The sequence below is a fragment of the Anopheles coustani genome, chromosome 3 (assembly GCF_943734705.1).
Source record: "Anopheles coustani chromosome 3, idAnoCousDA_361_x.2, whole genome shotgun sequence".
Lineage (NCBI taxonomy): Eukaryota > Metazoa > Arthropoda > Insecta > Diptera > Culicidae > Anopheles > Anopheles coustani.
The window spans coordinates 6,105,381-6,120,687 of record NC_071288.1 but is presented as its reverse complement, the minus strand read 5'-3'; the positions used below and the strand labels follow the sequence as shown (position 1 = coordinate 6,120,687).

The window sequence follows — 15,307 nt, the reverse complement described above, 5'->3', positions numbered from 1 at the left end:
ATGACATTCAGATTAAATTCCAATCAAATTTATCATCGAGTACGCGGGGAGTGCGTAGGGCGGACATAAAACGAATAACAATTCTAAGAAATATTTGACAATTGTTTAATATTGCGAAAATTTAGTAAAAATTTAAAAAAACATAGCATAATAATAGGACGCGATGGATGATGAGCAAAGCATTTAAAAAACACAGAGGATTGCGTTTGTGAGAAAAAAAAAACACAAACAAACAAACTTTAAAAGTATGAATTTCATATCGAAAACGAAAATTCTAGCCAAAACCAAACCAAATCTTTTATTGCAACGTATGAGTTTAGAAGAAGACAAAATAATCTTGAAATGTATTTAAAAATTTATCGCTACAAAATTAGATGAAGAAAACAGGGGTGGGAAAATCGAACACGTGACTGCTCTCCAAGACACGGTCAGGGTTTCATTAAGAGTGTAATTTAACTTAAACGCAAATAAACCATCAACATACTTGTTTGATGTGCCCGAGAGGGGGAGCACAAGTTTCCGAGGGGTGGTCGCTTGCAGGGGTTTTAAAACAGGGTTTTAAAATGGCGTCCAAGAGGGATTGCGCAATCCCTTGAGGCGAGCTATAATATATTGTAAAAAGACAAACGACATTGCATTCGCTATGAGATTTTAATTTTGTAAAGAAAGTGTATTTATTTATTGGAGTTTTTAATTCTTTCGTTTCCTTTACCACAAACCTAATTATGGAACAGTGAAGCATAGGGTCGGTTTCGTTCGTCATCTCACTATCGGTTCGCGGATGGTTCGCGCGATTTAATGCGAAGTTTGTTGTGTTTTGATAACGAGTTGCAGCCAGAAGCTTATTGCCGGTGATGAAAATGAAAGGGCATCTTCAGCGCAACCGCGATGATAAGGACAATGTGGTTCACCGAACGATCGATGTTTATAACTTTAACAGGAATCAAATTATAATAGCAAAATAAATTAATTAATCTCTTATCGTGGAAATAAAACAACAATTTGAACAAAATGTACCACAGGCCCAGGGGTTGGTGGAAATTGGATTGGAGGGCATACGAATCGCATAGATAGAACGAGGGACACGTGAATTAGAAAGGAAGTTAGAAGGTGGGTGGAGTTAGGAAACGCTAATGAAATGATCGATAAAGGAGGAAATACAAGATGAAAAATGAAAATGTTGTACTGAACGGATTAATATTTTTTCCGGTGAAAGAAATTTGTGAGTTCTTGTGGTTTGATCGATTATAATACGCAGTTCTTTGAGGTTCTGGAAAGAATGTTTTATTTTACCCCCATGCGTCGCTAGCTAATTCTTCTCCTGCTCCGGTACGTTCAACCGAATGGCCTCTTCCGCTTCGGCAGCGCGGTGCTCTTTCTTCGGTGCCTTCGGAAGCGCCCAGAACCGCTGATCCTTGCCAAAGTTCTGCGCCTCCGCGATCGTGTTCGGTAGCGATTGGTGCAGCGTTTCGGGCAGGAAGAGCGCGGCCAGCACGCCGACCCCCATCGAGATGCCCATCACCAGGAAAGGATAGCGTACGTCGTACTCCGTGCCGAGGTGCACCAAGTACGGGCCGACGATGCCGAAGCTGGTGGCCGCGATGGCGCCGACGGCGAGACCCGTTTGCCGCAGGCAGGTCGGATAGATCTCGATCGACTGCAGGTTGACGGCGAAGAACGTGATGCTGACGCAGAACTTCACGAACGTCGTGAGCATCGTGGCGGCCGACTCGTTCGCCTGATCGCGCACGATCATCACCAGGATGGCGCAGGCGACGGTGGCGCAGATGAAGGCGGTGGCGTTGGTGGCCCGCCGGCCGAACCGATCGGCCGACTTCTGGCAGAGGTACGCCGCCGGCAGCTCGATCAGGGCCTGGTACATGAAGTTCAGGAACGGGTTACCGTCCATCCGGGAGCTGAGCAGCACCAGCGTGAAGTAGGTAACACTGCAGACTGTCCTGTGAGGCGAAGGGGAGGGACACATACAACATGTGTTCGTGGGACTTTCTCGGGACCGTTTCTTACCAGCAGAGAATAACCAGCAGCGTGTTCTTCGTCATCCGCCAGCCGTTGAACAGGGACGCGATGCCGTAGATGGTTTCCGTTTTATGGTGCGAAAGTTGCTTCTCGAGGACGCCTTCGTCGAACGTCAGCTCCTTGATGCCGTTGACGGTTGCAATCCGTCGTAGCACCTTCATGGCAGCTCGGTAGTTTCCTCGGGTGGCCAACCATCGTGGGGACTCAATAAGATAACTGCATTGTTAATGTATGTAGTACATTTAGTTAAACTTCAATGGCCTTTTTAATCAATACAAAATGTCTAAATTTGACAACTGTTTCCTTCTTGAACTCAAATTCGTTTTTAATTTTTGATTATATTTCCTTAACCAAATAATAACATGTTTATATGCTGCGTTGATAGCCGGTTTTCTTCTTCAATATTATAGAAAAAAATTTAAGCTTTTACTGCTCTTTAAGCCTTTACTGCTTTCGCTCTTAGTTGTTGATTTCAATCACACAAGAATTGTTCAACAAAAGTGTTGCACTTTCCATCGAATGACCTGTTTGATTATGCAGTTTTGTTACTGATGCCAGCATGAGTAATATTTAATTATAATCAATTTGCTTAAGTGCTTCCACATTTCAAAAACCTATTTAATTATTTTTTGTTTAAATTCACAAAACAAAACATGTTATTTTGATATTCCCTACATTGTAAACTTTAAAATATAAATCTTGCAATTCAAATATGTGACATACAATTTTATAGGCTCATTTATGTATGCAATTCTTCTGTATTTCGTGACTTTATTTTCCTTTGGAAGGGGAAAACACCTTTCCAAACGCCTTTCTGAACATTAGCTATTTTACGAATTTCAATATTGCCACACCGCGTGCACAAGCTTAAGTGAAATTTCTTTCCCTGGCGATGTTTCAGGAGAATTGCAATTTAAAAACTTCCCAACGTCGAGCTGCACATTGTTGCATTTTCCATCAAGATGCTCCTTGCCTTGGCTCGAGTAGGTCGAGCATCCTCACGGAAACATTGGCCAGAATGTTCTGAATTCCGGTGTTTCACGAACAGAAACGAGACGAGTGAGGTAGCTTCGAAACGGGAAGACCGTGTCGTGTTTGTGTAAAAGCGCAACAACACAAACCGGAATGTGTTTCCGGCGAGCAAATAATGCAGCGCCGTTTCCCCCCCCCCCCCCACCGGTTGACATTCCAGGTGGAAAGTTTTCAAATGGAACAACCACCATCCGCCGAACGAGTTCGCGCTCGTTGTTTATCCCTCGTGACATTGACACAACAATTCGCAGGTATTTCCGTAGCGTGAACTCGCGCGGATGGCGTTGCCGAGCGAAGCAATTTGTCAAAGGCTTGTCCATTTTCAGCGCTACCCGGTGCGCTTCGAGTTTTTCCAGCGGGGCGAGGCCAAACCAAACCTCCCGATGGGAGCCTCTTTTTTGGGCCACCGTTGGCAAGTTTCGTGCGCAATGTTAACACACTTTCGCCGTGCGAGCTTTTCAACAAAGTCCTTCCGGGAGAGGCCGTGAGGGTTCCGTTCGGGATGTTGTTTTTCTATCTCCGGTTGTCGATTACTACGAGCGATTTCAGTGGATGGAAAATAAAGCAATCTTGTTCTTTGCACACGTTGATTTCGATTTCGGAACCCGTTCCGGCATTCGGGTGATGATTAAATAACAAACGCGCAAGACAGCGAGACTTACCTGGGAATGAGCAGGAAGATCAGGATCGGCAGGGTGGCAATCATCAGCGCCCAGAACCAGTCCTTCGTGGCCCAAAACACCATCGGCAGGATGCACAGCCCGGACGTCCAGCCGATGCACTGGACCATCGAAATGTGTCCTCGACGTTCGCTGCGCAACAGGGACGCAAATGGAGCAGGGTTATTGATTGGTTTACCGGAGGGTGTTGCTTTCTTTTTCCGCTCGTAACCGGGCGGTTACCTTTTCGATATTTCCATGGCAATGATCAAAGGCGACTGGAAGATGGCGTGCGCCGACATGCTACCGAGGACGGACGCCACGGCAAAAACGGCGTAGTAGGCGGCGGTGTACATGCACACCAGCCGCCCGGCCGTGATAATCAGCACGCTCACATAGAACACGAACCGTCGGCCAAGGCTGTAAACAAATAGAAGCCAAAAATTGAACGAATAAAAAATAACAAATTAAGGTCAGTGCTCCTTGGCTTCTTTCAAAGCGTGTAAGGACACGTACGTGTCACCGAGATGTCCGAAGATAACAGTTCCGACCAGCTCGCCGAGTCGGTTGTACACGAAAATGTTCGTCTCCCGGAAACCTTTGTCGCAGATCCAGTCGTACTCCGTGATCGGTGTTCGGTCGTAGTACGTCCGGTCATAGTAGTAACCATAGGCGCAGTCTGCACACATTACCGTGTGAAATTAAACGAGCGAAAAAGAGAAAGAAAAATTGAAAGAAAGTTTTTTGATGTTTGTGTTATCGCCTGGTCAAAATTGAATGAAAGAGGTTAAATCCTAATGTATATTACCAAAAGTCTCGACTGATTCAAACGACCAACCATTAACGTGAAACTAATGTTTATCTCATTTTATTCTTTCGGAAATAAACGATTTGAGAACCTGCGCCAAAACCACACTTAAAAGAACATACCTCTCTGCTGATTTGTCTACAGCTAGTCTACTCAAATTAATATGATTTTGGTTTTTTGTTTTCAAATGTGTTTGTGCTTTAAATGTAAGTTTTCAGTTTTCCTATTGCACGTTTGGGTATTTTAATTTTTATGGTTATTTTGAAAATTGCTGTTTTATGTGTGAATAAAAAACATAACAGTCATTTTTAAGCATTTGTATCGTACCAATTTCAAGTTGATTTGACACTTTAAGGCTTTCATGGTGAAGCTGACAATATTAAAGCAAAACGTACGTAGATAGCTATCTTGCTCTGTTTTACTAACTCAACTTAAGTAAAAAATTATTAACTTATTCGAAAAAAGTTCCATTTCTTCAACAGGGGAAACACATTTCCATCTTAGCGAGTTTCAATGAAAGAGTTCCACCCTTTGACTCAATGGCATTCAAAGTGACCACAAACATGCCAAACTTCCGGTTCGATTTCAGCAAAGCGATTATAGCAAAGTTGCTTTTAACGCTCTTTTCCTCTCAGGTTTTGAATGGAAAATATCAACAGCACAAAAAATCGAGCGGTAGGAATAAAACCGTTCCCTTTGGTGGATTCGCATTTGAAGAAATCCGCACATCCGGCGGCTTTGTGGTAACCGGTTCTACCTCCGGAAGTAATCCGCTTCTATAGATGCAAAACCGAAACTGAAAGGATTCAAACCGGATGTTGCGGAAAAAGATGTTTCTCCTTTCTTCAACCGGTCCCTTTTTTTTCCTTGAATGGTATCCTTAAGAGGAAGCTAGTCGCTGGTATTGGTGTGCCAATTCTCAGTGGAAAGGCTCTTCAGGGTAAGAAAAGGAAAAACACAATCCATTAACTTAAGTCGCCCATAAATGACCATCAGCAGAATGGCAGCGGAAATGCACTGGAATGGAGGACATGTTTTTCCAGTTCGACGAAAAGAGAGCAAGGTTTGGAAAACGGCCACATTTTCCCTCCCAGCGATGACCATTACTGAAGTTGAGGCTTTTTTTCTTGTTCCCTTTTTATTTTCTTGCTTTGCAAATGTCCCGCAAAATGTTGGCCGTAGAAATAGTGGGCAGCCCACTCCGTCGATCCGGATGGCAACCTGACCCTCCTCCCTCTCCGATGGCTCTCTTTATCCCCGTGTTACCTAATCAAACATTGGATAAAAGTGGGGACTGCGGAAAATAAGCAAAATAGTTTTCCACAAGATTAAACCTCCTTCACGATTTGCCATTTGCTTACGCAACTCTGGAGGGAAGGTGGCGTCGGCTCGGACAAGAGATCTCGAGCGTTTTTCCTCGATGGCCGTAGCCCGGGTTGTGGGGTCACACGATACCAGCGTTGCCAACTTTCTCACTAACCGTTTAACGGCTTCTTTGGGTGGACGTCTAATCTTTTCCACAAACGACTTCCAGAGTTGTTTGCTGGGTAGAGTTCCTTGTATGGTATTTGTGCCACCGTTACTGCTGCAGGATAAGGATCCCTTCCAGCTTCCGTTGGGCAGGGTGATGGAAACGGGAAACCCGGCTGGCTCTCCGATCGCTGTACCTTCCCGAAACGATTGGAATAAGTTTAAGGGGCACTAGCATGCCCTGGATTTGAGTCCCGGGGTGGCTCGAAAGTAATCCTCTTTAAATTGAGCAAACGAATCCGTATCCTTGAAGGATTTCTCCACACTCCCCGCACTGGACGAAAACGTTGGAACCGGGAGCCAATTCTCCCGCTACCTGGGCAGAAAAGAAAAGGTTAACGGCAGTAGCAACATGTAAAGATTTCCCTTTTCGACCGGCATCCGGATTGCCCTTTGGTGTCCTTTGCACCCGTTTGCCCTCATTTTTCCGCCCCTTTGGATTACCATTCTAATGATGGAATGATGCTGCGTTGAAGGAAGGAAACGGGCAAACGAGATGGATTCACATTTTGATATGAGGCACAAATAAAAATAACAATTCCCATTTACAGTCCATCTATGTTTTGCTGCGTCTACGAAGTGTGGTAGGGGAGAGTCGAAGTTTGGGGCAGGGATTTGTTTGGAAGCCAAAACAAGGAACAATCCTTACCGGTGCACAATCATTTTGAAGTGAAATTGGCACTTTACCTGGCTGTTTATGCAAATCCAATCGTGAAATAAGCGACCGCTTTCTTCGTTTCCTTGTTTTATTTTTGCTAGGTTATGTTTGCCTTTAAGTGACGCTTAGTTTCACTACTCACCGATGATGTCGCTTTCTTGAAAGCTCCACTCCGAGTAGGGACGAGCCAAGTGCTCCTCGGTGACGTTGTACATCTGACACTTGCTGTATCCCAGCTGGCCCCGATTGTCTTCTTCCCTGGCGTGAATGAAGCAAAACCGAAAAGTGTTTTGAAGTCTCAATCCTCAATCGCGAGACGCGTGGGTTTTCGGCTATTACCTGGGCAACGTTAGGTTCCTCCACTGGTCCAGGTCGGTGATGTTGTACCGCTCCATGCCCGGCACGTGGCAGTTGTGAGGTGGTTTGTTTAGGGCCAGGATGATGCTCATGTACGTCATCGACGTGAAGCAGATGGCGCCGAGGTTGAACAGGAGATTGAAGCGGTTCTGAAACCTACCATCGTCACCGACTTGCACCAGAAATTTGTCAAAGTTTTCATCATCGCTAGCCATGGTGTGAGTGGGATGACGCCAACGGTTAGCGGGTTATGAATTAACACGTTCTTTAATGAGATTCTCGTGAAGTAAGACTGAATAAGAAACGAAAACAATCGGTTCGGTTGGACTTAAACTCTCTGTTGAGAATATGACACACAGTAAGTAATTATTTCTAGGAATCCAAAATCCCTTCCACAACATTTTAAGTGTAGCTTTCAGTATCATTGTTATTCAAGTCGTTTCAAGTCAATTATGAAATCCGAAAGAACACTGTGTTTGTATGCTTTACTGCGTTATTTTTATCCTTGAAATTGCTTTTATGATCAATATTTGACCGTTTTTAGAGAAAAATAATTTGAGTTAATTTTTTTAAATAAAATTAGCTTTGAAGATACAGACGCTTATGCAGATTGATATCAAAAATTTAGTAAAGATTATTTTGGGCCAATTTTTGTGAGCTAGAAACATAAAGCTAGAAACTAAAACTAACAATTAAAATTGAACTATCCACTTTTGCTTGAATGAGTGACTAAGTTTATAGAAAAAGGGAATTATTTTCATGCAACAATTTTGTTGTACAATCTAGTATCACGTTTTCACTTTATCTTCCATGCGAATGTGTTTTTTTCAGAAGAATTAATCATGTTGTGCCCTTCAGCACTTTCACCAACGCTAATCAACGATGGATACCTGGTCGTAGCTTTCCAGCGACGACCCTCAAAATGCGTACGCAATGCGTACGAAATGTTACAGCAACAATTCCTCCAATGTTCTTGCGCATTCACTGGAAACGAGTCAGAGGTTAACCGGCTTGTAAAGGGAATGGGAACGCCGGCGAAAAAAGACTCCGGCCTTCGTGAACCTTATTTTCCCTACGCAATCTCTGTCACTGACATGTCGTTTCGTATTTCGCGTGAGCACAGCGAGATTGCTGAAGCGAACGGGGGAAAAAAAAGATGAATTAAAAATAACACACTCCACGGCACGGATGGCCCTGGAAGGGAGGAAAGATGGAAGGAGGAGGGGGGCGGGGCAGGGTGCACTGAACGATCCAGCGATGGCGCTTCATTTTCATATTTTAATTTTCCACCCAAAAGGATTCCGGGCATTCGAACCACGGCTGACGGTTCACGCAACGCGAACCGGGCGTGTGCATGTGTTGTACCTTTTCGCAAATGTCCTCGTCAGCACTCTCGTGGGAGCCACTTCCACCGCCACTGACCCTCGACCCTCTCAGCCCGGGGTCACCGGTTTCGGTTAAATTTTAATTTCGATGTAGAAATATCCTTCGCCAACGACGTAACGGAGACGGGGTACGCTTTGCAGTTGTTTGTATTGGTGCGAGGACAGCTTAGCACTGATTCACCATTTTTTAAAAAAGAGAAAATGCTGGTTTCAACCCACGGGCCGGGTGCGACGTGGGTTTGCCAGAACCGAGCCACAAAAGCAATATCGTTCGCTGAGCTCATGTAAAGCGATCGGTTGATTCGATGGAATATTCTATGCTCTGACTGGGACACTGCGAACTCTTGCCACTTGCCGACGAGTCGGGAATGGAAATGCAACGCCCGACCGAGCCCGGGGCAATGTTAAAACGTTGAATTACTATCTGCCGCGGTAGAACATGCTGATGGCATGTATTTTGTTTTAAATTATCCGTTTGAAACACTTAAGTGGCAGACGTACGAGTTTCGTTTCGTTTGGGCTTCCCCTTACAACCGATTTGATATTCACAAATTGATACTGTGAGAGTGCAGCTCATAAACGCAAAAAAACATCGACTGAATATAAATTTATCTTGTCTATGATGCTTATTTCTATAATCGAGAACTCAACGGCTTCGAGGTAGTAAAAGATTGCCCGACATTATTCGGGAGGATTTAACTCCTGAATACGCAAACGGTATAGAGCAATCAAATTTGATTAATTGGAGAAAATTGCCTTTTTATTAGGGAGACAGCAGGCACTTAACTTCCGTCCCGACATTTGACGCTTCAGAAGAGTTCAATATTTTCTAAAAACCACTAATCACATTAACCCTCTCACGTCAAGTTGTCTGTTTGATGTCTTCCCTAACGAAGATGGACATGCACTTTCCGTAAACCAAAAAATAGACGCTTTCCATGCTTTGTCACCGGCGAAAAAGATCCATAATTTGCATTAATGCACTTTGCAAACTCACTCGACCCACACACGAACACCCACTCACTTCCAAAAAGTACCACCTAAGCGCACTTTGCTAAAGATCATCCACTAACCTCTGAAAGATTGACCTCAAAAGCACTTGACCGGGGACCGGGGACACCTGGGCCACTTCGATTGATGTCCTTTCACAATCATCCACTCACACGTGGGCACACACAAACACATATGCAAACACTTTAATTGACGTTTAATTACGATTCAATTTGCTCCATCTGCCTCCACAAACGTTTGCCTTCCAAACCCACTTCGGTACTGACGAGGCCCTTCCGGTTCCGGAACCACACTTAGACGCTTCCAAAATTCTCGAACGGTGCGGTTCGGCGGCTGCAAACAAACTCCGGAGTTTCTCCGGGCACTCCAACCATCTGTTCGGAAGCTGACGGACGTACTGATAAGCCGGGCTCGAGGCTGCCGGAGCGTAAACCGCCGCTCGGCTTAGTCCACCGCGTCCAAAGTGGGAAGCATTATCTTTTATTGGATTTAAGATTCTTTTTTCTCTGCAAGCATCTTCCAAGGGAGGCAATGTGTTGGCGGGATCGTGCCTGGACCGGTAGACTTTGTGCGAACTAGTTGTAGTTCACAGCGTTTGATAAGGATGGATGTGATTCCCGGTCGTTGCCGTGCCGACCGGTATCTATTGCGCATCGTCGGTCGGCGTGTTTCTTGTGGCTTTGAACCAGGAAAACATTCAACCTGAAGGGCATTAGATTGTTCTACTTTGGAATGAATTTACCTAGCGATCATCTGCGGCGGGCGTGCTGGCTAGCGTTTTACATCCCAGATTAGATATTTCCTTCCGAGCCGGTGAACTATCTTAAGATACAACATACTTGATGCCGGCATACATTTGTTCGGCCTACGTCACGGTCACAATCAAGTTGCGTTGAACTTGAACTTCTTGCCGAACTCAGACCTCACTGCGCGAGACGTGGCATTAAATTTGGTCCAATTATTTTGTGCACGGAAAGAACGAACCGACGGAAGCTAGCGACAATACATTATCCAATCAGCTCCATCAACGGCCGGTCGAAACCGATGAGATGCCTCGTCGTACTGTCAAAAACTTCTCTGTCGGCATTGTTGACTCCAACCGAGTGTGTTTGGATTGGATTTTAAATGTCAGCCCAAAATATGAACTAAAGAATAAATGGGATTAATTTTACCGGAGAAGATGAATTTGAAATGTGCTTCATTTGAGAATTTCAATTCACCTTTGACATTATTTTTACTTTTGTCAAATGATTTAATGTAGTTCGCCATGTACTTCTTTCAATAATCTATTTCTAATTTTCATAGACAATTCATTGGAGTAAATTGCGGTCTTAATGACTTTTATTTAAGCTACATCAACATTTTTCGAGCATGGTGTTAATAAAATTTAATAGTTCAGAGAGTTGATGATAGTAATAGTACAAGTAAAGTTTTCTGATCGAGCATAACATTTTAAATTGAAAATGTCGCAATGCGAGGAAATGTTTTCAACAAAAATATATATTTTAGAGGGATTATCAATAGTTTTTCCATACCTGTCTCAGCCCATCTCAGTTTTGTGGCATAGAAAGGATGAGAAATTAAAAGTTATGATAAAAGACAATTAAAAGTTAAAAAGGAAGAAAGAAAAAACATTAAAACTTATGAGTTCCCTGTAGGGAGGACTGACTATCCACGTACAACAGGGAAACAAGTCTCTTAAGCCCTTAACGGGCAGGCATGACCAAGAGATCGTTACGCCAAGAAGAAGAAGATGCAACTGCACCTTCAAGGGTTCATTGTTGCTGAGGCCAATTGCAACAATAATGTGCGAGAAATGAAAGCTTTACATACAATGTCATCCCAGGATCCGTTACAAAGCAAAGCCCACCATTATTTCAAATCCTTTTTTTTACTCTGCCCCCGATCTCCGTCGTCTTCTAGATTACCGATTTTCCGCCACTCCTCTCGACGAGAAAATCCACTCCATCACACGTTAAGTATCCACCGAATCGCCACTCCTGCAGCGCGTGGATATCCTTGGCCCACTTCATTCTCGGGATGGCTCATTGTTTTTCTTTCCGTTTCGATCCGGAAATTAACCTTCCCCCCTATCCCGTTTGGCTTTCTTCGGCTTTGGAACGATTGACCCTCTTGAAGATCCGGCCCAAGAAGGCTCACCATGTTGCAAAAGGGAAAGGACAACCCCCGGACGAATCGAACCAAGAGGCCGGAAGGAAGTGAAACAAAGCAAACAAAAATCAATAAGCCGATTGTTTATTGCTCCATCAAACGGGGGCTTTCTTCGGAAACCGGGGGGAGGGAAACACGGGTAACGTTGCGTAACGGTTGGGAGTGGATTTCCGTAGGAAGAAGAAATCTCGAAGCAGGAGAAAGCAGGAAAATTCACCTAATGATTATTGTTATTTTCACGATTATTTTACCACACGGTGAAAGGAAGCGCGGGCGGATGAAGGCGAAAAAATGTGAAAGTGTATGTTTTTCGTGAAAAATGGGTGTGGATGTTTGCGATGTCAGTTGTTTGTCGCTAGCCCAGGGTTAAGAGAGTGCCGGTGGCGGGAATGGAAGCAGGCGAGACCGGGGATCAATCGATTGCTGCTGATCTTTGACCTGAAAAGGCTAAACGGTTATTGGCACTTTGAAGAATTAGAACAACATTTCGCTCGATTGCTCGCTGCTTTCAAGCAAAGTGCGTTTGAATCATAAAACATTTACTGGAAAGATTTATTGCACCAGCCCCAGGAGCCGATTGTGTGCACGAAATATGATTAATAAAGAGATTTTTTTGTGATTCATTCGAGCAACATCACTTTTTTCCGACTACTAACCAGTAGATGTGTTCTTATCGCCACCGTTTTATTGCAAACCCGCAACCGATATCGATGGTTTCCATTTATACTGGCCCCGCTCGAAGTAAACGGCGTTCGGTCAGCGTTTAATGAGCGGAACTCAACCGACCGAAGATTTCCCATTCTCCGGGGCGATAAATTTTGCCCACAATTTACGGCCAGTTGATCGAATTTTATTTCATTCCAACGACCATCCGTCTTTTAACGACGCGCTCGCTTTTAAAACGGGTCACGAGAAAGCTGTCATCCGATTTAATTGCCTTCCGTGGAGCCACATGGGGCCGGTGGAAAATGGGTGGGGCAGGTTATTACCGAGTTTAGAGGAGCTTTTCTCGAACCCTTCACTGTTGTGTATGTGCCCGGGGAGGTTAAGTGTTCCCGGAAAATCTGTACCGAGGAAGCCCCGAGACAATGACAAACTTTTGATCCTACAGGGCGAATGGGACGCTCGAATCTCCCCGAATCCGCCTTTAAATGCTGGTATAGGTCGGCGTCTCTAAGAAAGGCGTCGCTTTCATCTCGTGTGAAGTTTTGATCCTTTCATAAGCTTCGGTGCAATGCTGCATAGATGCACACGGACCGAGCTCCTCATCCCGTAGCTACATGCAGCGAACTCCACTCCACCTGGTGTCCTCATATCTCGGTGAACTTTGCGTTACTTCTTTGAGCAGTGCGTCGTTTATCGGGAAACCGGTTCATATTTTCGACAAACGACTGACACCAGCGCACGCCATGGCACAAATTGGTAAGCTAATATTTGCATGCACCGCCCCGGAATAGTGGGTGAAAATTGGGGACGATGCATCCCGCACTGGGAAGGAGGCCGAGAAGTCTTACTGTGTCGCTGCATGCGGGAACCAGCTTACAATGAAGAGTTGAAGAAGAGCTTTCGAGTGGTTTCCAAACCGTCGACCGTTCGAAGCACGGGCCGGGTTCGATTGATGTTAAGCCTCTCTGGCTGGAGGGTGGGTGAAAGATTAAGTTGTGTAGTTGCCACACTCGGAAACCAGATCTTGGGAGCCGGGAAAACCATGCCCACGAGAAGGTCTGCTGTTGCTGTAGACGTTCTGATGAGTGATTGCCTGGTTTGTTACATGACATGGAGTTTTGTTCGTCGTTCCTCGAACAAAGGGAAGAATGACTTGCCGGTAGCACTTGCTATGTTCTTTGTACGTTAGCGTTCCATGGATATCTCCCGGGTGGTGACGTTCTCTCACGAGCTGGAATATCGTTTCTAATTGGCAATTCAATATCTCTTGGAAGTCAAGCTTTGAAATGGAATTCTGATCATCATCCGTCAACCAGTAGGGAGATTTTCAGAATGAGTGCTGTTCTTCACGGGAATGATTTCGGAGTGAGATTCCAGCGAAAACCACGACCAACGACACGCGAATCTGTCACGAACGTGTGTTCCACGACCCGGATTTCACCGGGAAAGTGCACACTCATTTCTCTCCATTTGCTCCAAACTGCGTGACCACATCAATCCGCATTCGTCCCGGCCATTTCCACTGGCACATACATGTTTTCTTTTCTTTTTAGGCTGAAAGATTTATGCGAACCATTGGCGCTCGTCCACCGTCGCCGGCGAATGACCCTTTCGGTGGCCCTTCTCCGGCGTTGGTGGTTATCGGGAAAACACGGTGGGACGAAATTTGAATGAATAGAGCGCGACCGGGAAATTTATTCCTAAACTCGCTTTGCGGGTATTAAATTATCAATAAATCTTCGGTCAGAAAAGAAACGGAACGACAAACAAACTGGTCGGTGGTGTGGACCGTTTTTGGGTTGGCGCCGGGCGCAGAAACCGCGGTGGAAATGTCTCGTGTCTTGGGCTACACGTCTGTACCATTTTCTGGGCGATGGCGCTTCGGTGAATTTCGCCGAATGGCCGGGACCGTGGCTTGGGTATCCTGGTTTGGTAGCAGAGTGGAGCAAACGTGTGACAGTTGAAAGGTGGAGGTTAAGTTGGGATTAGGCTGCCTCTAGGTTGTCTCTTTGGGCTCACATTGGGTATTATTATTTTAGAAAAAGGACATGAAATATTAGATGTGGTTTTATTATTATTTGATCTCTACTGTAATGGTTTGGTTTACTAGACTGCATCACTCGTCGACTAAAAAGTAGTAGAACCAATAATTAAATTCGCTTTTCCAATAAATTGTCCACCAAAAAGCTCCACTGTGCGTCCCCAACATTCTGCCAATCGGCTCCAAAAGTCCGATAGAGTTCAGCGAGCTTTCGCTGCGAGTTTTTCCCTCAAACGCGTCTATCGGTTTATTTATTTTTCTGTCCACCAATCCGAACCACCCCATTCCACCCCGACCCGTCGTCTGTGAATCGAAGCAAAAATGGAAATCTAATAAATATTTCCATCATTCAGTGAGCCCGGTTCTCCTCAATCCCTTTCTTTGCCGTCGCTTCCGTCGCTTGGCGGGCATGGGAAAGCTTTTGTGTGTCGTCTAGTTTTTTTTCTTTTCCATTCCATTTTTCCACTCAACAAAAGCCAGACTAAACACAGTTACACACACACACTCAGCTAGAGAAAAAAGCACCCCGTGTCGTCTATTTGCAAACTGGAAAATTTGCGAAACATTTTTGGCAACGACGATCGTCGGGGAGGATTCGGGCCGTCTGGCAGGGAAGGTGAAAGGGAGAGATTACTGATACTGGTATGGGCACCCGTAGAAGAAACACTGCAGTGAGCCGCAGGAAATAATATGCTGAATGGGATTCTAATCTCCATGTCTTTGAAAACTGTCACGAGCCGGTGACCTTCAAGCGAACGGCACGAGGCTTAAGAACTGTCGGCGTGTCTCGTGTGTTGAAACAGAAACTGCACCACGACAGAAACGATGCTTGCAGAATTGGGCAGACTTTTTTGGGGAACGCTTTGGGGCTGGTTTGCTTCACTTTCGGTCTCTTTTCTGCCCTTATCTAATCTTCCCAACTTTGGATGCTTAATTACCCCAAGTAACGAG

General features: G+C 45.0%; 1 protein-coding gene across 1 annotated transcript; it reads right to left on the bottom strand.

Annotated features, from left to right (window-relative positions):
* Window positions 1-1,271: 1,271 nt before the first annotated feature.
* On the bottom strand, window positions 1,272-7,296 carry LOC131258670 (carcinine transporter). Its single transcript, XM_058260029.1, has 7 exons — window positions 7,064-7,296; window positions 6,867-6,982; window positions 4,245-4,407; window positions 3,972-4,148; window positions 3,732-3,881; window positions 2,026-2,253; window positions 1,272-1,958 (listed from the first exon to the last, which is right to left on the bottom strand). Exons 1-7 carry the CDS (start codon window positions 7,294-7,296, stop codon window positions 1,310-1,312), a joined length of 1,716 nt encoding a protein of 571 aa, XP_058116012.1. The 3' UTR covers window positions 1,272-1,309.
* Window positions 7,297-15,307: the final 8,011 nt, after the last annotated feature.

Coding starts and splice junctions, on each gene's coding strand:
- LOC131258670 (XM_058260029.1), bottom strand. CDS start 7,296: ATGGCTAGCGATGATGAAAACTTTGACAAATTTCTGGTGCAAGTCGGT. Junction 4,149..4,244: donor TTCGGACATCTCGGTGACAC/GTACGTGTCCTT, acceptor ATTTGTTTACAG/CCTTGGCCGACGGTTCGTGT. Junction 3,882..3,971: donor GCCATGGAAATATCGAAAAG/GTAACCGCCCGG, acceptor CCTGTTGCGCAG/CGAACGTCGAGGACACATTT.